Here is a 22955-nt window from a genome sequence, read left to right as displayed (position 1 = left end):
TAATAATATGATAAATAAGGAATACGACATTAAAAATAAAATATGTTAATAACTAGCCGCCTTTGGCGACCAGCTGGTTCGCCAATCTTAATGCACGTTCAAATTTTAATAATTAAATATTTTATGGAACTCCCATTTTAATTGCTTCTTCATTAAAATATTTTAAAACTTCAAATTTTAATAGTCATATAATTCACTCATATTATTATAAAGGCCTTCAGCCATAACGTAATATGTATCTCTCTCCTTTTCTGTTAGCTCCAGTAGAATTTATGCTTTAAATTAAAGTGGAAAGGATTAAACTGCAATAAATATAATAATATTTTTTTTACTGAAACAAAGCATTTTTTTTTAAATATGAGTACTGAAAACTGAGTCGCTGAGTATTTAAACCTTATGGCCACTAAAGAATATTTTTCTTAATTTATATAATATCTCAAGAAGTTTTCAACAAAATTTTCTCAGATTCATCATAAACAGATCGTTTAATTAACAATGTTTAGTTTCAAATGCATCAAACACTAAAAAAATAAACAGAATCGTTTGAAATAATCTGTCGGAAAAAAATTAAACCATCAAAACCAAATCCGCATCCGTTGAAAATATTTGTCAACAATAAGAAAACAATGCGCATGCGTGAATTTTCAACGCCAATTATGCTAAAGCAAATGAGCGAATTTTCTACTCCAGTTTGGGTAACGCTATGCAGATTAGAAATTTTTAATTTCCTTTATTTTGTTTTATTTTAATTCGAAAGTACTTCAGAATGAATCTGAAAGATCGATTCATTAACAATGTTTAATTTTAAATGCATCAAACATTAAGAAAATAAATAGAATCGTTTCAAATAATCAGCCGAAAAATCTTAAGCCTAGCTTCATGACTGTTGGGAAAAAAAACTGAAGCCGTACTCATTTGGCGATGGGAAAAATGAAAAGATTTTTTTGGTGGGAAAGTTAGTTTTTAATTGATAATTAAAATTCTAATTAAAAATTCGGAAAAAGGGCTATCCTATCTTTTAAGTTAGATCAAACTGCATACGGTGTGCAAATTTGATTGAAATCGGTTAAGTAGTTTAGGAGTCCATCGCGGACAAACAACGTGACACGTAATTTATATATATTAAGATTAATAATAGTGATAAGATTTATTTTTCAAGGGCCATATGCTAAACATTTACTCAGGAATCAGGAATTTTAGTGTCTGGTTATGTTATTATTAGAAAAATACCACTCAAAGCATCAGATTTTTTTAAGAAAATAGTTTTTACAACCATCGTTATCGTTTATTATTGGATGAGGGTGTGTCTTAGAAACTTTTTCAAAAGAAATTGCATCTATGAATTATCCCCTAAAAGATCTTGATTGGAATTAATAAAATGACATCTAGAGGGTTTAAAATTGTCTTTCCAGTGGCTTTGGAAAAGCACAATTTATTTTTCAGCAAAAATGTGCTTATTTTTGGAACGTTTTTGCAGTAAAAACTATTATCAAGCTAAGAGGCTAAGTGCCAATGTTCTGACTGGTGGTTTGCAATAATCATCCATTAGTAATAAATAAAATGCATACCATATTGAAATCTTTTTTTTAGGTTTAACCAAGATAGAAAATTTAGAGGAGTATACAGGTTTACGAAGTCTATGGTTGGAAAATAACGGAATTAGACAAATTGAAAACCTGGATCATCTGACAGAACTAAGATGTCTGTACCTGCAAGAAAATTTGATCTCCTCAATCAACAGTTTGGATCATCTGCAAAATCTGGATTCACTGAATGTGAGCAAGAACTGCATCTCTCAGATACAGAATCTTAGTAAGTACGAATTCGATTCTTCAGGTGTTCCCTGTTTTCTTCATTGATCATTTGAAGCACACATTTTCCACCAACAGGTTGTCTTCCTCGGTTAAAAACTCTTCAGATCAGCAACAACAGACTGAAGAACATTTCAGACATTCAACACTTGGCAAAATGTCACTCGATATCGAATGTGGATATCTCGAATAACATGATTGATGACCCGGGAGTTCTGGATGTTTTTGCAGCAATGCCCTCATTGGTGAGTACATTATCGTTTTTTCAATTCTAGTTGATGTGTTTTCCCTAACTGTTTATAATATCTTAGATCTGATTGCTATACATTAAAAAATGAAAGTTGTAGCAGAAAATTTCAAATATATTGGTGGTGGTTAAAAAAAACAATGGAAATGGTCCTCACAAAACTTTCTCGCATACCCTCTAATAAATCTCATCCGCCTAGCTCAAAGGTTTTTTTAGTTATCTTTGTCACAGACAGATGGACATTTTCTAAAAAGTGTTTTTCGATCTAAGAGAGGTCTAAAAATTGGAGATGCATCAAAATCTGGAGTTCGAACTTTTTGACGATTACTATACTTTCTCTATACAACCTATATGAGAAAATAAAAAATCATAATTACCAGCACACTTTAGCTATAAATATATAGTAACATTAAAAATAAACAGTAAAGGTCTGGAATTCACTGAATGGAATAACAGGAGTGATCTCTCCCAAAAGTTCTCGTATAAACTCTAATAAAGATGTTATCTCAGAGAACGTCCCACTAGGCATTGGCATTCAATAGTTACGAAATATCAACTTTTGGCTTGAATTTAGAGTTTTTATAGAATGTATTGTGGCATCCTTGGTGAATTTTTTGGCGATTACTTTCTGAGATGCGGTTAATGCTATCCAAAAATCAAATTTGTGTTTAAAGGCAATTTTCCATATTGATTGAAACAGAAATTTGATAAAAAGCTACATTTGTCGGCAAAAAATCCCATATAAAAGGATATGTTTATGTCACTTCATTTTTAAGTTATTAGGTTCACATGTTTCTGAGGGTACAGATCTATAGAGAGTCAATCTCTTCTAGGGTGTGGTGCAAAATTTGTTTGTTAGCCGAACAGACAGACAGCTCTGAATATATTTTGCTCAAAATTTGATAGAAATCTACAAATTTGGTATTAAGACCGTATACCAAATTTTAACCATCTAGCTCAATACGCTTTTCAGCTATCTTTCTCATAGACAAATAGATGTACATTTTCCAAAAATGTGTTCGAACTCAGAATCTAAAACGTGGAGATTCGCCAAAATTTCGAGTTAGAATATTTTGACTTGCACTATAGTTTCTCTATATTAGGTATATGACAGAGTCAAAATAGTTTTAAATAAATAGTGATCTACTAACAGAAAATTAATGCATTGCCAAATTTTTTTTTTTAAATTGCTGAAAGGAAATAATGGAAATAAATTTTAACTGTCTTGGAAAGTGGGAATATAATGAATGAATACAGAGAAAATTTCAGGTTACAAACGGAGTTGGACAATAATGTATACTGATAATAATTAGGTTAATTTATTGGAAGTTTTAGCATATTTAGAAAATCCTCAAGCTTTCTGGCGAAACTATAAACATCGCAGAAAAAGTTGCTCTTAATTAAATCCTTTTTTTCTATAATACAGATTTCCTGATTCAGACTGAACCGACTTTCAATCAACTGTATCAAATGCTTCTAATTGGACCATGCACCAAAATGCTACACCAAAATGCCAAATAAATTCAAATTGGATCAAATACATCAAACCGAACCATGCACCAAAATGCCAAAATACTCCCACTCGGTTCAGAGGTGGGACAAGTGTTCTGGAAGCTACCAGAAAGTGCAAAATACTGTTTAAGAACTGAAAGCAGAATTTTACTGTTTATTATTATTATTACTGTTTTGCATACGAAATAGACAAAGAGAAGTTATAATCGTCAAAAATCGAAAAGTCTACTACGATATTTTTTAAATGCAAATTCATGTTTTAGATTTTCCTTGGTCAGTTTAAGAAACACTTTTGGAATGATACTGATCGGCATGTCTATAACCACCATAACTAAAAACCACAATGATCTAATTCGACGAGATTTGACACCAAAGTTGTAGATTTCTATTCAATTTTGGCTGAAATCGTCCACGAGAAGTCTATTTATCTGTTCATCGTATTCATATGCACATTATAATTCGAAAACTTAAAAAACTATAAGGATTAAATCAAACATATTGTTTTGTCTTCTGAATTATAGAACTGCGTTCAATTTTCGACTAAATCTTTCAAAAGTTTCATTGTCATTTCGCCTGTTTATAAATGAGCATAAGAGCATTATAACTCATAAACGAAAGACGCTAGATAAATTAAATTTATAGTCTGATCACTAAAACTGTCTATATCCGCTCAGTTATTTAATAACAGGAATGACCACATGTGCAGGGATAAGTTTTTATGACTGAAATTGTAAGTCTATATCAATTTCAAATTCAAACAGGATGTCAACAGTTGTTGTAAGATAAAAAAAATTCGTTCAGGCGTAGTAACGGATAAAGACATTCTATACGTAAACACAAATTCACAACCCCAAAACACAGTCGAAGTGTACACAAGAACAGCACATGCACATATGCAGAAAATTACTATTAAATAACTACAAAGCTATAGAGTATTCAGACAGAGTTCATTGGAGCACAAATTAGCTAACTCCTCTCGGCTTTGTATTCCCGGTCATTATAGTTTCTGTGACAGGGCCTAGAAGCTTCTATAAGGATATCGCATCTTCTCTCTTAATCGATATATCGCTGAAATTATTATGTTCCGTTTTTGTCACCATCGACTCGAGTCGATTCAGCATCCATTAGAACTGTAAAACAGTCTTCCTTGCAGTGAAGAAATATTTCACATTCGTAGTAATAAAGACGGTACGGAGCGTTACAGTCTCTTAAATAGTATAAAGTACCTTAAAAAATGGTCAAGTTTAAAATTTTAATCAATTCAGAAATTCAGTTCAACACAATTGAAGTCTTATGCATGTCAAGTCAATAGCATGAGAGCATTTTTGTTCTCGAAAAATATAGCACCTTTTGTGATATGTTAATTTCTAGGAAGAAAAGAAGAATACGATTCTCACCTCCGTAACTTTAACTGTCCATTTTGTGAAGAACAAACGTACTGTATTATGTTAGTATAAGAATATAAGATGCTTTTAGTATAAGATGCTTTTTCTTCTTCTTAATTTCTAGTCCTTAATTCTAATATTTATCCTTAAAAATATCGATTTTAGCCACCTATACCTCCTAAGGTGTAAGTGGCCTTTGTGTCTAAAATTGGAGAAATCTTCGTGCTGCTTCAGAGGGGACGTTAATACAAAGAATCAGATTAGTCAACGACGATAAAATGTGAGTAAGATTATAGATGTCTAATTTAAAACCTGAGATTAAAGAAAATATTTATTTGAAGCCTGAATATCAATGCAAATGCAATAAAAAATGTTTCTTGTTAAATTTTAGCTCAATATAGTTTCTTTACTAAGTCAAAAACAAACATACAAACTTTTTTTATAGCAGCATTTTCATTAAACTCTAAGAAATCGTGAGTGTCTCGAATCACGAGTGTCGTAAGTTAAATGCTATGATAACAGAATTTATTCCAGATAAAATTAATATTAGGCTCTTGTCGCTAAGTTCGTCAAACATTCCTCATCTTGGATCATGATAAATAAAATGCTGTTCCTAAGAAATATTTATTTATTTTAATCATGTGGGACAACATGAGCTTCATGTTAATAAATACTTAAGTGCAACTGAATGTCAATAATTTTAATTTTGTCATTAATCATCCAATAATCTTTTTTACTTTTTCGTGTACATAGTATATATAGAAAAAGTATAGTAATCGTCAAAAAATTCGAACTCTCTTGAGTTAACGAAACTCCACGTATTATATAATTCCTTGGATTCGAAAAACACATTTTTAGAAATTGTCCGTCTATCTGTTATATAGATAATTCAAAAACTTTTTCATTTAGACGAATGAAATTTGGTACATGGCCTTTGCATCAAATTTGCAGATTTCTTTCAAATTTTGAGGAAAATCTATTTAGAAAATGTCTGTCTGTCCGACTTTTCGATTATAAGTAAACACGATTACTGCAAAGCGAAGAGAGCCAGATGGATAAAATTCGGCACACACATTTAACATGTATAGTGTATACACCTATAAAATTTCGAGCCATATTCAATGAGAGGTTAACCGTCTGTCGGTCTGTACTTTCGGAAACATAAAAACGCGATAACTCAAAAATGCAACGACTTAAATAAATCGAATTTTGATATGTGATTCTGCTACTGCAAGTGTAGTTCTGAGTCAAATGTTTGTTTCAATCATTTCGGAAAAATGCGTCCGAAAAGCAAATTCGATTTTCGAATACTATTAACCGCATGCCAGGGAGTAATCGCCAAAAATCTCGCCAAGGATGACACGATAGATTCAGTAAAAATGCTAAATTCACGCCAAAGATTAACATTTCATAATTAGTGTAAGCCAAGGGTGAGCAAACTTTTCCAGTGTATGGGCTACTTCTAACTTTGTCAAAATTTCGAGATCCACCCAGTGACGCAGGTGTGGTGATATAAAGAAAAGGCCTACAATATTTATTATAATAACTTAATAATAAATACGGAATATATACTTACCTACATAACTACAATCCTAATAATAATAGCCACAAATACAATAATGCATTTCAATTCATTTTGCAAGCAATTCAAAATATATTAGAAAATAAATCGTTTTCATCTAAGGTTAGTTATCTTTATTATAGTTAATAGAATACTTAATATGCATATAGTCTACCAATCTTGAATATCTCGGTATATAATTGGTAACTGCTAATCGTGCACTGGATTCTAAGGGGTCGTCTGTGAGACGGGAACAATATGTTGTCTTAATGATATTCATCGTTGCAAATGCAGATTCACACAAGCGGATAGAGCCAAAGAATGATGTTAAATGATATGCAACTTTTTTAAAAAATTAGGATACTTTACTTTGTCCATTAGATTCCAAAAGTTATTCCTAGGTTCTGAACTATGTGCTTTTAAAATTATGTCATTTTGAAGAGAAAAGACTTCGTTTTCCTCAGGAGCTGAAGATAAGATATAATGGGAAGCACATGAATGTAACAAATGTTTCTAATCTAGTAAATTCTTGAAAACGTCCCTCGAATTCAGATATTATTTCATCATAACATTTCTCTTTATTTGATGTACCTTCGTTTTTAAACAGCTCGTCAGAAATATTTTTGAAATTTTTCCATAAATATGTTTTAGTATGCGTGTCTTAGGTCTTAGTAAAGGCGGTCACCTAAATGTCTTAGTGATCTACCGGACAATCGCAATCGATTGAATGCCCACACCTGTTGTAAGCCAATGCCATGCAAGGCGTTCTCTGGTATAACATGTTTATTAGAGAGTATGCGGGAAAGTTTTGAAGAAACCACTTCCGCTGGTTTACTTTTTACAACAATTTGAACTCAACCATTCCATTTCTTGATGACTATGCTATAGTTCTTTTTGAAATATAACATATTTGGTTTCAAAATCTAACGGTATTTAGAAAAATACCGTTTCTCACAATTTTCTTGAAATTTTTAGTAACGTCATTTTTTTTCTCCTTCTGTAAATTTTTAAAGAAACAGATATATGTATGAAAAATAGAAAAAAATTATAAAGGGATTTAATTTTAGAAAGTCACAATCTTTTCTTGTTGCATAAACTGACGCACATTTTTTTTTTTTTCTTTCAGCGAGTTCTGAATATGAGTGGGAATCCAGTATTAAAACATATGAAAAATTACAGAAAAAATTTCATCGTTGGAATAGTAAGTATGATGTTTATCTTAAAATTTCAAAAGTCCCAAATGTAGTTCTTTCCATTTAAACTCAGTAATATTTCAGAAAGACTTGTGCTACCTCGACGACAGGCCGGTCACAGATAAAGAGCGAGCTTGTGTAAATGCCTGGTATGAAAATCTTTCCTTATTTTTGTTTTATAATGACTGTAATTGTTCCAGAAATTGATTTGGTAGCAAGTTTATTATTCTAACTGAAAACTACTTAGCAAATCGTGTGAACTTTATCGACGTAATTAAAAGCAATTTGAATCAAAATTAAATTGAAGAAGCTAAATGCAACTGTGAAGTTAGAACGAGTCGTTCATAGATCAAGATATCTAAGTAATAATTATTACTCACACATGTGAATTTGCTTTCCAAATACAGGGTGTTCATTAATTATTGTCGGGGTTTCCGTACCTCATAACTTTCGAATAAAAAATATTACGCAAAAACCGATTACGTATTCGTAAATTACAACTCAAAGAATTTTATTAATGATATTAAAGTGTAAAGCTTGCACAATTTGCACTTTGTAGGTATTCAGCTGAAGGCGATTCTTTGAGTTGTACTTTACGAATACATAATTCTTTGAGTTGTAATTTACGTATTCATAATTCTTTGAGTTGTAATTTACGTATTCATAATTCTTTGAGTTGTAATTTACGAATACATAATCGCCTTCAACTGAATGCCTACAAAGTGCAAATTGTGCAAGCTTTACACTTTAATATCATTAATAAAATTCTTTGAGTTGTAATTTACGAATACCTTATCGGTTTTTGCGTAATATTTTTTATTCGAAAGTTATGAAGTACGGAAACCCCGACAATAATTAATGAACACCCTGTACTTTATGAAACGTTTCAAATGTTTTCGGAAATTCATTAAGAATTGAAATAAATTTTTATATCTAAACTGTGATAAGGAAATGCAAATATATTGTATGGAAGAAAACTCTTGCACGTGCTTGATTTCAGAGAAAAAGACGAAAGTCTGCCGATCATGATTGGAGAGTTCGCCATTTTGTAATATTTTACTTTGAAGTTATTTTTCATTTCTTTTAGCAGCATAAGACACGAGAAATAATAATGATTTTTAATTCCCTTAAGGTGGGTTTACACTCAACCAGTTATAAAACGGCCAGTAGGTAGCGCATGCGTAGAAAGGCTGAAAACTGTTGTTCGGTCCATGGCAAATTCTTGTCTCTAGGGGACAATAACTAGCCGCTGTATTGTATGTTTTTCTCTGCGAAAGCGTTGTGGGATTTGGCATGAAAAAATTAATCACTTATCATAGATTAATTCCGACATTTTTTCCTCTTTGCTCTTTCTGATGCGAGGTTGTGTGCTTGCGTGTGTTTCATTTTATTTGTCTTTTTTTCTATAGTTTTCCAAATTTAGGTATGTTGACCTTTTTTTATATTTCCATGTTTCCTCGTGTAAATATCCATCATTTTAATGTGATACACAGTGAAAAAGAAAAATACAGGGACGCCAAAATGGCAATTGAAAGCCAAGCATGGAATCCCTGAATCTATCTTATGAAATTGTGGCAAACATAGATCAGTCCCTTTCTGCGCATGCGTTGTCTTACTTGCCGAGTTTAAACCTACCTTTAAACAGGAAGAAGTGCAACGGTGTCAATTCACATCTTTTTAAAAAGATAAATCATAAGTGGATCCTCGATCTTGGAACTCGACTGAAACAATACTTTTAATAAAATGATGCTTTTGGCTTTTTGACAACATAAAGACTGTTATTTTTCTAGAAAGTTTCTACAAGTAATTGTATCATACTGAAGTCGAATTTCGAATTCCCAATTAGGTTCACAGTGTAAAATTTTAATATCTAGATTACATAAGCCTAGTACAAGATTCCAGACGGAGTCATCGAATGCAGGGTTCATTCTGCAGTTGCAGCTAGCTTTTTTGTATACAGCGGTAATTGAGTCGCAAGTTGAAACAGCCCTGGAAAATTCACATTATCAACAGTTAGCTTTGCTGCACCTTATGTTCATCTTGGACCATCATTATTCTTTAGAACGAAAACGTGATTCACTGACTTTCGTTGTCGTCTGGACGAACATAACAGAATACATTCTTCTTCAGAGAAAGTCATCCCTTAACTGCTACATTTATACAAAAGTGATTTCAACTTTAAAATGCATAAAATTCAAGAATATGTTTCTTCTCTCACTAGTTGGACCTTGTATGACCAGGAGGTGATAACTGGTTGCACAAATATATATCACACATTTAATAATCTATACGTAGTATAAAAAGAAGTCCCCTGAAAGCGTGTGTATGTTTGAAAGAGAAAAACTCGAGAAATACTTAACTGATATTTTAGATATTGTACCATTTTGTAGGGTATTTATTGGGGATGATTTTGTTAGATTGAACTCATATCAAAATAAAAAAGTTTTATAATTACAATTTTAATTATTTTCCTACTACGATTCGCGCATGCGTAATATAGTAGTATCTGTTCTTTGCACTTATATATTTTTCTCATGGAAAACTTTATGTGGCACTTTCTAGAGTTACATCCAAACAAAATCTTTTTGTCTTGACACCAGGGAGAAAAGACAGCCAATATAGTTTACAAAGAAATATTATGTATCAAGCTGAATTTTATTTTCATATCAGATTATACAGAGTTGATAAACAAGTGTGGAACAGTAGGCACAATGACTCATTTGTATGTTTTTAGACTTTAAAACAGTTTTTCCATTTTGTATTTTTAGTGAACTGTTTCATCTATGAACATATCATATTTTTACCTTTTTAAAAGTCTAAATATTTCTGACTGTGTGCTATAAAAAATTATTTGTTGTTATTTTTGATTTCTAAATATATTTTTATGTTTGTTTGATGTTGCGTGACATGCCTATTTCATATCGGGTGGAGACTAGACTTAAGTTTAAAGCTAATTTTAACTCTTGGATGTTATGCTACGGTCAAGGCTGTGCGGGTACTGCAAGTTCGTAACTAATTTTAAAAATTCATTTCTTAATATTTGAAATAAATTACAACTAATCATTTGATGTTTTATTTATTATCCTTTCATATTCTGCTAATTTACAGCTTTTGTTAAAATCAAAATTTAGTTTATATTGCCAGATAGAATTATTTCCTTATAAATCACAAAACGTTAATAGTTTGTCATCTTTGAATCTCATATTATTGATGCTCTAATTTTTGAATGCAATCTTTGGTAGCTTGTGTCTTTCTCATTGCTTTTAAAAAGCTCGAGATCAATGGGGGGACACAATTTTCATTTGTGAACAATTCTTGTAAGAGGACGCAACCGCAAAAGGAGTCGCTGAAAAAGAAAAATCTGCTTATAAAATCAACATTTCGCCTATACTATGCAAAAACTTGTTCCCAGATTAAATCCAGTTTCATGGTTAGGTTCAAACTGGTTGTTATGGCATTCGCTTATCTGGCTTTGCAAATTCAAATTACAGATACAGACTACAGATTTATAACATAGCTCAGAATCTTATATTTCAGTATCTGGATAAAATGTTTTGTTGCAGTACTAGTTACTTCGCCCATTCTATAGAATTTTTCACTCAAATCTACCGTAAACAGATGTTTCACATTTTTAGACCGAGATTCCGATATACGAGATTATCTTTGTCTAAATTAAAATAAGATTCTCGTAATATTGAGTTAACCAACTGTTAAATCCTTTAAAAAAATTTAAAACATCGGAAAAGATATGAGGATTGAAAGTTTTATATAATTTTCTACAAAAATGAATTTTAAAGTTTTTATGCAATCACTTACCTATGTTATTACGCTTCCAAAGATTCGATCAATTCGTGAACATATTTAAGCACTGCAGCAAAACATCTTGTTCAGATACTGAAATAAAAGGAACTGAACTATGTATGTTCTAAACCTGTAATTTTTTCAAAACCAAATCTATAGGTATTTTTAAATATAAAAATGAATATCTTTTCTGATACTTTATTTAGAAAGCACATTTGATGAGGTTGTCTTAAAAGTGGCTACACAAATCTTGATTGCATTACATCTCTTTATACAAAACACTAACGTGTGTGGCACAGAAATCGTTTTTATTATATACTAGCCGGCTTTGACGACCAGCCGATTCACTAGTATTAATGCTCATTAAAATGTTCAATTAAGTATTTTATGTAACTTGGTCTCGTAATAGGTTTTTCATCAAAATATTTTTAAGATTCAAATTTTAATTAGTCTTATAATTCTCTTATACTATAATGTAGGCCTTAAGCCTTTCTGTTCACTACACTACGGATCTCTCTCCAATTTTCTATCAGTTAATATAAATTAACTACAACTAATATAAAGACAATTTTTACTGAAACCAAGCATGTGTCTTTTTTTATAAAAAATATGAGAACTGAAAGCAACGGAGTTCGGCATTGAAGTCTTTTGTACACTACAGAATAATTTTCATAATTTATAATACCTCAAAGAATAATTCAACAAAAATTTCATGTCCATGAAATTTCAAAAATTTTATGAACATTGTAAAATTTATTGTGATTTTTTTATTTTTATTTTTAAAAGGATTTAAATAATGTCAATACTAATTTTTTTTCGGTTTATAAATATACAAAAAAATTATAAAGTTTAAATTTTAAACAATTCATTGGTACTAAGGAATCATATTCTGCTAAATATTCATGACACTCCAACTTTTACATATTTTAATAAAAGTTTCTATCTTCTGCGATCAAATCTGGCCGATTTATTAAATTTAAGAAACCCTGGGAAATGATTGGCTTCCTTGAGACGGTCGATGAAGTAATCTAAAATCGCCATTTTTACAGATTAGTGATATTCAGATTTTCATAAATCGATCAGCTTTAGTGATTGGAGCTTTAGTGATTTAGTTGATTGGAGTGCAACTCTTTTTATTTAAAATATTAACGTCTCAAGAATATTTTGTTAAATATGATTCACAGAGCAAAGAATCTATATAGAAATTTAAAATTCGCAATTCGTCAGCGTTTATTGGCTCAATTTACATAAAGTATAATTATTTATTTCATTTAGACCATTTAGTTAGCAGATGGATGTCTGTCACTAACGGTTTATAAATTAGCTGTTAGGCTCCGATTAGAATAGATATCTTGAACATTTTAAACCACATTTGCCTTAAATAAAACTGTTTCATTGAATTAGTAATATAGGTATTGTTATAGAAAAAGTTCCCTTGAATTTACTCTTTAAAAAATATCCCATTTCATATATATTTTATTTCATACAGACACGTGCTGTAAATTACATATATTTATGTTTCATTTTCAAAGATAGTTAAATTATTTTTTTTTAATTTGAACTTTTGTCAATATGATGGCAACGCGTTGATAAAAGTCAATTTTATCCCCATTGAAGCATCACGCACTCGTGCAAGTTAAATTTTATTTTTATTTTGTAGGATATAAGTTGTTGAAAAATATAATTAAATTATTTTTTAAAAATTCATTAAAAATAAAAATTTAATTTTTTTGGTTAAAACATTAGTATCATTGAAAGGATTATTTTTTGAATTTCAGTGTGATGTAAATATCAGTTTTATGCTGTAATATTTTCGGAAGTTATAGCAGATAAACGTCGAAATTTCACTTAATTATTAATTAATTAAAATTTTAATTAAAAATTCCAAAAAATTGCTCTGAGGTGCACATTTTCGACCTCCAAGGTAAACACGTGCTAAATTGGGTAGCTGCAGGTCAAACGGTCTGGTAAGTAGAGCGCCAACACACGAACACGCGTGCACGCATTCACATTGAACTTTATTATAAATATAGATTGCCGAATGGCAACAATTTAAATATGAACATATCACTATAAGAATGTTTCAGATTGCTTCATTGAATGTTTTAGAGTTGCACTTAATCCAGTGTTTCGCTAATTAATGATGCAGCAAAATATTATTAGAAATGCTCTGGATAGGGTTCACCAAAAACTCGATACACTTAGAGGAACGAAAAAGTGTAAAAGAAATTGTGAAATAGGCATCAAACAAAGTTTAATCGAGCTCGAAAATAGGTTTAACCATTGCCAAATGGGTAATTGTTATTGCATACCTATGGAAATAAAAGACCATCTCTTCCTAAACTATTGTCTCACAAAAATGATTTCTGCTTTATCTTAAAATTCATCCCCCCGGGGGGGGCACCTCGATATGAGGATTAGATGCTTCCGGCATGGTGGTTGGATCTCGCCACCCTGGAGAGTACACTAATAGGTGGGGGGATCTGGCTCCTCCCATCGATGACGGGACGTACTTCCTTCGGGGAGGGTTGTACCGTGGCCGATGACGGCCCTTAGGACTCAACCACAGTTCCCGCCAATGTTGCTGTTGCGGCGGTCCGGTCATTCAGTTTTATGGTTTAAATCCGTGTGTCTTCGTGATGGGTCGGAGAGTTAAATGGCTGACTTATCTTAAAATTCAAAAATTTAATGATATCATCTCTATACTGCATTTTCTTTATATTTAATAATTTTTAATGTAATACACAATTTGTAACAATTAATTTTTTTACGTTACAATGAAATTCAAACTTATCTATGAAAACATTCAATCGCGTGTTTTAGTCGATGTTGAAATTGAAACTAAATAATTGCTTTCCTTGAACATTAATTTTAAACTAGGGTATTCGCTTCATAGGTAGGGTATTCGCTAGGGTATTTCGAGATATAAAATTTGAAACGCATTAAAACTCTTTTTGATTTATTCAGTTAAATTTATATTTTGCAGTCTCATCAAATAACAAGGCGAGATTTTGGTACTTCTCCGTTTCCGAGGGCCGTAAAAAAATTGTCAAACTATTGGCGATTTTTTTTTGTTGGCGATTTGGCGAAAATAACATAACTGTCGCCAAAGGCCCTCAGAAGCGGAAAAGTGCCGAAGTTTTTAAAAAATATGCATTCAGCATTAACATTTAACAACCGAAACACTGAATAATAGGTACAAGCTGGTCGCTAAAAGCGGCTACTTTTAATGTAAATGCTTATGTTGAAACCATCCTATTAAATATCACTTTAGATCAAAATATAAGAAATGATATTATTTTGCGGTGATCCAGTATTTCTCTAGATGATTTGCATCGTTATTTCACTAAAATGGCGTCTGTCTTCCCAACAGGTCCAAAGGAGGCGTTGAGGCCGAAAGAAAAGAAAGGCTGCGCTGGAAAGAAATGGAACAAGAAAAGATCCGTAGAAGCGTGGAAGGCAAGTGCTTAAACATCTATCTTACAGAAAAAACAAAGTATATCAAATATTTTCATCCAATTTCAAAACGATATAGATTCAGAACTGTCATTTGCAGATAAATAACTCGCATATTACTGGAAAACCAGCGTCAATGATTTCCTCAAAACTTTCTCGCATACTCTCTAACAAACTTGCCATGCCTGAGAATGCCTTACAATAGTTCTAAAATATCAATGTTTGACGTGAATTTAGTATTTTTACTGGATCTATCGTGTCATCCTTGGCGAGGTATTTGGCGATTAATAGCTGGCATGCATGAATAGTATCCAAAAATCTAATTTGTGTTTTAAACCCGTTTTTCTCGACCGATTGAAACAGAAATTTGACACAAAACTGTATATGTAGTCACAAATTCCCATACCAAATTTGATATATTTAAATCATTGCGTTTTTGAAATATCGCGTTTATTTATTTTTGAAAGTACAGACCAACAGACAGTCAATCCATTGTTGGATTTGGCTGAGAGTTTCACAGGTGTCTAAATTATAGATGTTAGATATGTGGACCGAATTTTTTTTTTAACTAGCTCTCTGCGTTTTAACTTTTATTAGCTATCGTGTTAACTTATATTCGAACACCGGACTTTCTCGGAACAGATTTTGCTCAAAATTCGACAGAAATCTGCAAATTTGGTGTAAAAATTGTACACCAAATTTCAACCACCTAGCTCAAATAGTTTTTGAATTATCTTTGTCACAGACAGACGGACATTTTTCAATAATGTGTTTTTCGCTCTCAGGGAGGCAAAATCTGGAGTTCGAATTTTTGACGATTACTATACTTTCTCTACACTTTGTTTACGAGAAAGTAAAAAGGAATCGGAAAACTTGTTTCCCTTCCATATGAGGTCTTCTAGGTATATCTGTAAGACGTAGAAAGTTTCATATAATTATCAAGACACTTTTCTTTGAGAACAGTTCACTGAGCATATTCAGAAATGTTCCAAAACTACTTCTATTGCCAAGGATGACTTTGTGTCGCAGCAAGTTGAAGTTCCTGTCATTTTCAAAACTTAGAAGTATTTAGAAATCAGAAGTCTCCTAACTGAAGAGCTTGAACTGTTTAATCAAAAGTACAGGAGTTTATTATCCGGCATTTTAATTGAACTACCTCATCATCCCTAGTTGGATGTTTGTAATTATTTAAAGTTGATTAATTTCAAAAGAAAATTATTTGTATGTTGCCATCTGACTCAGCTCAATTTCGAGTCTTAACAGCAAAATATCAAAAGATATAAGACATATTTAAGAAAGTATGAGAGAGCCACAAAGGAGTTACCCCTTCCCCTTCCATAGCATCCAGATGATTTGAATAACTGTCGTTGGGACACCAAGAAGCAGAAACAAAGTTTGGTGTCCCAAGGGCCATGGACGAAACAATCGTATTCACGAACAAAGCCCAATCTTTGAACATTATTGAAGTTCTTTCTTTAGAGTTGAGACAGCGTGATTCTCACTGTATTGCTATAATTGTCAGGAAGTTCTTTTTCATTTAACAGAATGCCAGACACCGTTAGAGATCTAATTGATGGAAATTTTCAAAGGCGTAGCTTTCAGTAGTTTAATACTGAATCTGAAATGTTGCTCTCCAGCAAAATTGGTTCCATCGTAGAAAAGAAAGTTTTACACATAGCTCTATTGAATGTTGATTAGATGCCGGATCTATGACCTCTGGTCTTGGAGACCACTGGACGAGGAATTTGGTTTTGGTGACAAAAGGGATGACACTAGAATCTTCAAGAACTTTGGCAATAGGATCAATAAGACGCGAATCATGCTTGATTGTTCAAAAATCTTCTCGGTCTTTTCTGGGGAATTATATAAGGCCGTGAGACCGAGCTGGAGGCAGTTATTTGAACTCAATTCTAGTTAATAGTTGAACGATTTCTCCCCCTGAGTGCTTCGAGCTGCTTATCATTGTTGTGCTGCTTGCTTTCGGCCGTTTGCTAGCAGTGCTGCTGTTTATTACTTGTGCACGTCTCGGCTGTGTTTTGTATGCTGCGTATTCTTGTCTTTGTGTTAATAAACGTTGTTATTTGTTGTTGAGGCCTGTTGACCATACACTGTCACCTAACATGTGTTACACCATACATCCACTACAAGCGAACTCGTTGATTTTATGGATTTATAGAATATATGAAAGAAATTCCGTAACAATACGAATCGGATCTTTTCCTAATGACTGAAACAACTTTGTAAGACTGGAACACCCATCAGAAAAAAGTAAAAATAAAACCTGTTTATTTGTACTACAGTTTCTCATCTAGTGTCTTCCATCTGGAAAAATATAAGAGGAATCAAGGGTATCGAGTGTACCTGTAGAAATCAGACTAAATTTTAATATATTACAAAGTGAAAGCTCTTCTATATTCTTAGTTTTTTGAAAATATATGTAACTTCTGTAACCTGACTTTTAAAAGGATATAAAGTTTTGAAATTGTATGAAGACCTTTGATACATTCTATAATTTACAGTTCTTAAAATAACTAAGCAGATCTGAGAAGAAAATACATGACTCCCCCCCCCCGCGGCTGAATTTGTAATTTCTAAAACTTTTCACTTAGATAATTGTTACCATTGGGAAAAACTGCTTTAAATGAAATATAGAATTATATTTTCTGTTGTTTGAGTTAATAAATACACTGTTTAAAAAGTATAACGTCAATTTTTTTATTATTATTTCCAGTCTAATTAATCATAGTTTGTAAAACTTTCTTGACACACGAATATTTCCAAAATAAAAGTTCTATTTTCTTTCGACCAAAATTTTAAACTTTTTAATTATGTTCAAAAATATATAATTTTTAATCATTATTTTTGCCACATTTTCGCTTTTCTGAAAGAAAGAAAAAAATCTAAATATTGCAATCGTCGAATCTTTCTTCCAGTAATTTTTCTCGTGTACTTCAACAATATATCTGCTTTGTGTTTCACTTCGTTGCATAATGAATAAAATAAAATACACATTCTGGAACAATATTACTGACCAGAGCCGGCCTTTAGCAATTTACTTCCAATAACTCCTGAGTTGCAATTTCAAAACGAAGAAAAGTGTAAATGAATAATGTATGTGAGATTCTAAACCAGGGTTAAACATTTCATTTGCCAATGCATGTCGGTAAAGCAGTACAAAAACAAACATCCAAGCATTGGAATGTCCTATTTACACGTTTTTTAAATAAGATGCTCTAATAACTTAGTCCTACAGCTGACTGACGGCCAGTAAACAGATGAATAGGCAGGCTGATCCTGATAAGACATGTCAAGTAGCATTTATTTCTTAATTTTCTTATATTCTTCTATGATTATTTCCTGTGAATTATTTTTATTAATTATCATTGTAAATTTACTTATTTTAAACATATGTCGGATGTTATATGGTAAAAATCTAACATTGCCTTAAACTTTTCTAAATTTGAGAGAAGAAAAAGAATCTTAAAAAGCTCTTTGATAAAATTCTTTATAGAGAATTCATTATATCAAGAAATGATCATTTGTCTTTTATATTTTTATTTGCAGCTGTATTAGCCCTCAGGAAAGGAAGGACGAATATGGACATTTTGGCTGGATTAGAAAATGCTAAGTGCCGTAAATGTGAAGAGGTGAGAAACTCCGATCAAAATGGAGATTCCAGATTGCTACATCAAAATAGCCAACAAAAGATTGATAGCCAAGAATTAGACAAGGAAGAAATTATTATTCCTGAATTAGAAGACACATCTCCGATCCCCGTTGACAAGAGTGAGAATTTCGTGTCCCATGAAATAAAAAATATCCTTTGTACTCTTGAACAAGTTTCGGGATCTTCTGGAGACAGTGCTGTAATTGCAGATATTAAAGTCCCGTCGGATGGAAATGATTCGATTTTACAACAGAATGTTAAAAGTGAAGAGAAAGAATCTTTTATTACAACTTCAAGCGATCCTTACAGAACACCGATTGGTGAATCTATGCTGCAGGAAAACACCATAAAGCAGAATAACCAACAACAGATTGACTACAAAGAATCTGCTGGAAATGAAATTCTTATTCCCGCATTAGAAAAAATATCGCCCATCCCGTCTGGCGAAAATGAGAATTGCATACCTCATGAAATAAAAAATATACTTTGTGCTCTTGAGCCAGTTTCAGAACCATCCAGGGACAGTGATCCAGTTACAGAAATTAGAATTTCACAGGAAGAGAATGAAACGATTTTGCAGCAGACTAGTAAAATAAGAGAGGCAGAATCTTCTATTTTATTTTCAAATGATCGACACACAATTCTGGAGGACGAATCTGTAAAGCATAAAAATACTATAAAACACGAAGTGATCAGTTCGAACCAGTTCATTTCTGGAAATCATACAAATGGCAAATCGGTGGCTATTAGGGTTCATATTTATACAGCAAACGAGGAAGGGCAGAATAATACTGAGAGCTTTAATTCTGAACTGTTGATGCAAAAAGAACAATGCAACAAAATGGATGCATCATCACAAACTGAAATACCTTTTACTTCCATACTTTTAAAGTCCGGACAATTTCCCATAAGTATAAACATCAATCAGTCTGAGAATTTAAACAATAATGTAAAGTTCTCCATCGATAGAAATACTTTACTGAATCTTCAGAAAGCCAGCTCATCTGAAACAGACACTACAGAATATTGTCATGTCACAACTCAAACAAACGATTTCTATTTAGATAGAGAGAATGAATTTACTGAAAATGAAACCTTCGTTGTTTCTATGAAAAACAGTTCAGTCACTGATAAAATTCAAGATGTTGAATCAAAAAGTGAAAATATTTTAAATACAAGGAAAAACCGTTTGAATCTGGAAAATGATGTCGACAGCTTCATTTCCTCAAAAATTGGAAGCAATCAATTAAATCTACTTGAGAACAAAGCAGCAGAAATTCTGGACCTAAATTTAACTTCCATTACAGATAAAAACATAGAAGAAGAAACAAAACTAAGTTTGGACAAATCTAATGTTGAAATCAGTCCTCAAAATGAAATGGGAACCAATCAAAATACTTTGTATAAATCAGCTGAGAAATTAATTGATTCTAATACTTTGGCAGAAAGAAACATTCCACAAGATGTCGATAAATGGCATTTACAAGGTGAAGTAAAAACTTTAAATGCAGACCGTAAGAATGCTTCTACCATTTCTACGAAAGAGATAAACTTTGTCCAATCAGAATCTATCATTTTAAAGAGAAGAGGACACAATGAAATCAGTTCTTCTGCGGCAATAAATGCAAATGACTTTTTTAGCGCAATGTCGAAAATTGTTTCGACTGAGAGAAATATAATTCCACCGAAGAGCGAAAAGAAGGCTGAAATTAAGGCTACAGTTGATCTCATAACCAGTCTCAACAACAGGGACGATGTAATCGTGCCTTCACCAAAGAGCAATCCTGTTCTTCCAAGTATAAAAACAGAACGCTCTTCCTTGTCATCCATGCTTGAAGCAGATTCAAAAGGAAACAGGTATGAGGTCAAACCTCGGGATTACAAATATGAAAATATAAGAAGTGAAGGCGGTAGGCAAGATGAAGATCGAAATACCGAACTTAAACTCGGACAAGAGAAAAATGACAAAAAAATTACAAAAAATTCCACGGATGAAGGTTCTATGGAAAAAGCAGATTTATTTTCTCTAGAAAAATCAACCATAAAACCCTCAAAGCCGAAAATGGCCACAGAACTGGCAAAGAATTCTTGGAATGATGAATGCTTTGAAATTGAAGACAACACAGAAATTTTTTCAGAAAAGATTACGCCGGACTTCAGTATCAGCGGCAAGAAAAATTATTTCAATAATATTTCATCTGAAAATGGAGATACAGTTGATGGGAATCTAAACATTTCCCCTCAAGCAAGTGCTCTATTAAAAAAATGGAATTTATCTTTAAGAAATTTATGCAAACCAGGTTATCCTGTTAGCGGTCCACCGAATTCAGATTTTATAGAAAAGCGATATGAAAATGGCACATTTATGAACAAAAATCAAACATCATCAAAAGATGAAATTAAAAATGAACAGAGATCACCAATCATTTCAAATTTTGAACTGCCGCTTCTTTCTAAGGAAAGAAATTTTGATGATGACATTTCAAGTGATGAATCTGAGATATCGAGCAGCTCTTCATCTGATGACAGCAGTCGTTCAATCTCGGAGGATGAAAGCAATGCACTTCTACGCCATCCAAGAGAACAAAGAAACTTTTTGACACTCAAAAGCAGACTTGAAGTTCAAAAATCTCTCACATTGTTGGAAGATAAATTGTCATTAATGTCACCAACTCATGAATGTTCTGGTGAAAGCAAAATTGCAAACCTGCTTACAACTGAAAATCGTACTCCGGTTGGTTATCGTTGCAACGAAACTGGTTCAGAGGAATTAAGTATTTATTTAGAAAACGAAGCAAGTCATCAAAAAAATATAAATGTTCAACCAATAGAAGAAGATGAGACAGCAACGATGGTAAAGGAAGTGGCAAATGTCCTTAGAGAAAATACAATTGATTTAGAAAACAATACTATTCTGGAATCAGATAGCTACTTAACACCGCCTTTTAACAGTAATAACAATGCAAGAATATCATCTTCAGTCTCGGAAAATTTATTAATTGAAGATGCAGATAGTTTAGAACAAGAAATGAATGCAACATCGTCGCAAGAAATGAGAAAAGAAGAATGTGATTTTCTTTCTGAGGAGAATCAACGCGAACTGGAAGATTTGATTCTTGAAACTTGTGCTACGTCAAACTTAGAACAAACTGAAAGTTACAATACGATCAGTTGGAATCCCAGTGATTTTGACTGGAAGACTTGGTTGGATACAGAAAACATGAATGAAAATAGGATTAGAAGGAATCTAACAGATGAAGAAAAAGAATACAAATCTTCTCCAGACAGAATAGAAACAACTATTTCGACAACAAGCGATTTCATTTCTAATGCCAGCTGTGAGAATCTAGGGCTCAAAGACTTTTATGTAGAGAAAGAAATGCCTATAAATGATACAGAACTCGAAGGGTATGGTGATTCTAAAAACTCTTTTGAATTCTCAGAGTTCGATTTTTCAGCCTTACCAGATACGAACAGTTATCTCGAAGACATAGCAAAGAATGATTCTGATACAAATTCACCATCTATATCTGATGTTGCACGAGGTATAGATTCTAAAAGAACGGTCATCCCCTTCGAAATGAGTGCAATGAAAAGAAGTACTGATGATGTTTGTTCATATGCACTAAACGATAAAGAAGAGTCTAAAGAAATCCATTCCAAAAGTAAAACACAAAACTATGCAAATGAAAATCAAGATCACATATTTCATCCCTTAAGTAAACATCAACACACTGAAACTTCATTTGAAACACGTGATCATTGTGAATCAGTCTTCGAAAATTTATCATTTACCAGTTATGGTGATTATGAAGCAAACAGAAATTACAAAGAACGTAAAGAAGAATTAATCGATTACACAGAAACTCGAAATCAGAACGACCGAAACAAATCTGAAGTAAAAAGCGCAGAGCCCTTCATAGGCAACAGCTTCGGAAGGGTGGATTTCGAGGAGGAGGAGTGTATCATCACACCCGCCAGACGAAGTCTTGGATCCCCTGAGAGGTATTAAATGATAAATATTTTATTTTACTGAAGGCTCTTTCAAAGGTAAAATATTGTTTTAAGTAATAAAAAATGTATTCTCCTCATTGCAGTATCTTCCATACGAAGTCAATCTTCAAATGCCGTGGTGAAACGCCTAAAATATTTGATTTTGGTAAGTTCCTGTTAAATATCCTGTTACAATACTGATATTCGTACTAACATTATGTTCTTCGAGTATAAATTTGGTGGTATTCATAATAATGTATGGGTAAAAAATAAAGAACCTAATGTAATTAAATTTAAAAAGGGACCATCCTGAAGTATTTACAGAGCCT

At 32.3% G+C, this 22955-nt stretch overlaps 1 protein-coding gene across 1 annotated transcript; it reads left to right on the top strand.

The window, feature by feature from the left end:
- Window positions 1-2005: 2005 nt before the first annotated feature.
- LOC129975349 (dynein axonemal assembly factor 1 homolog) lies at window positions 2006-22484 on the top strand. The gene is made up of 5 exons (XM_056088412.1): window positions 2006-2056; window positions 7794-7858; window positions 14884-14969; window positions 18531-22298; window positions 22432-22484. Exons 1-5 carry the CDS (start codon window positions 2006-2008, stop codon window positions 22482-22484), a joined length of 4023 nt encoding a protein of 1340 aa, XP_055944387.1.
- The last annotated feature ends 471 nt before the right edge of the window (window positions 22485-22955 follow it).

This window comes from Argiope bruennichi, chromosome 7 (assembly GCF_947563725.1).
Source record: "Argiope bruennichi chromosome 7, qqArgBrue1.1, whole genome shotgun sequence".
Lineage (NCBI taxonomy): Eukaryota > Metazoa > Arthropoda > Arachnida > Araneae > Araneidae > Argiope > Argiope bruennichi.
The sequence above is the reverse complement of the archived record's forward strand: the minus strand, read 5'-3'. Positions and strand labels throughout refer to the sequence as shown.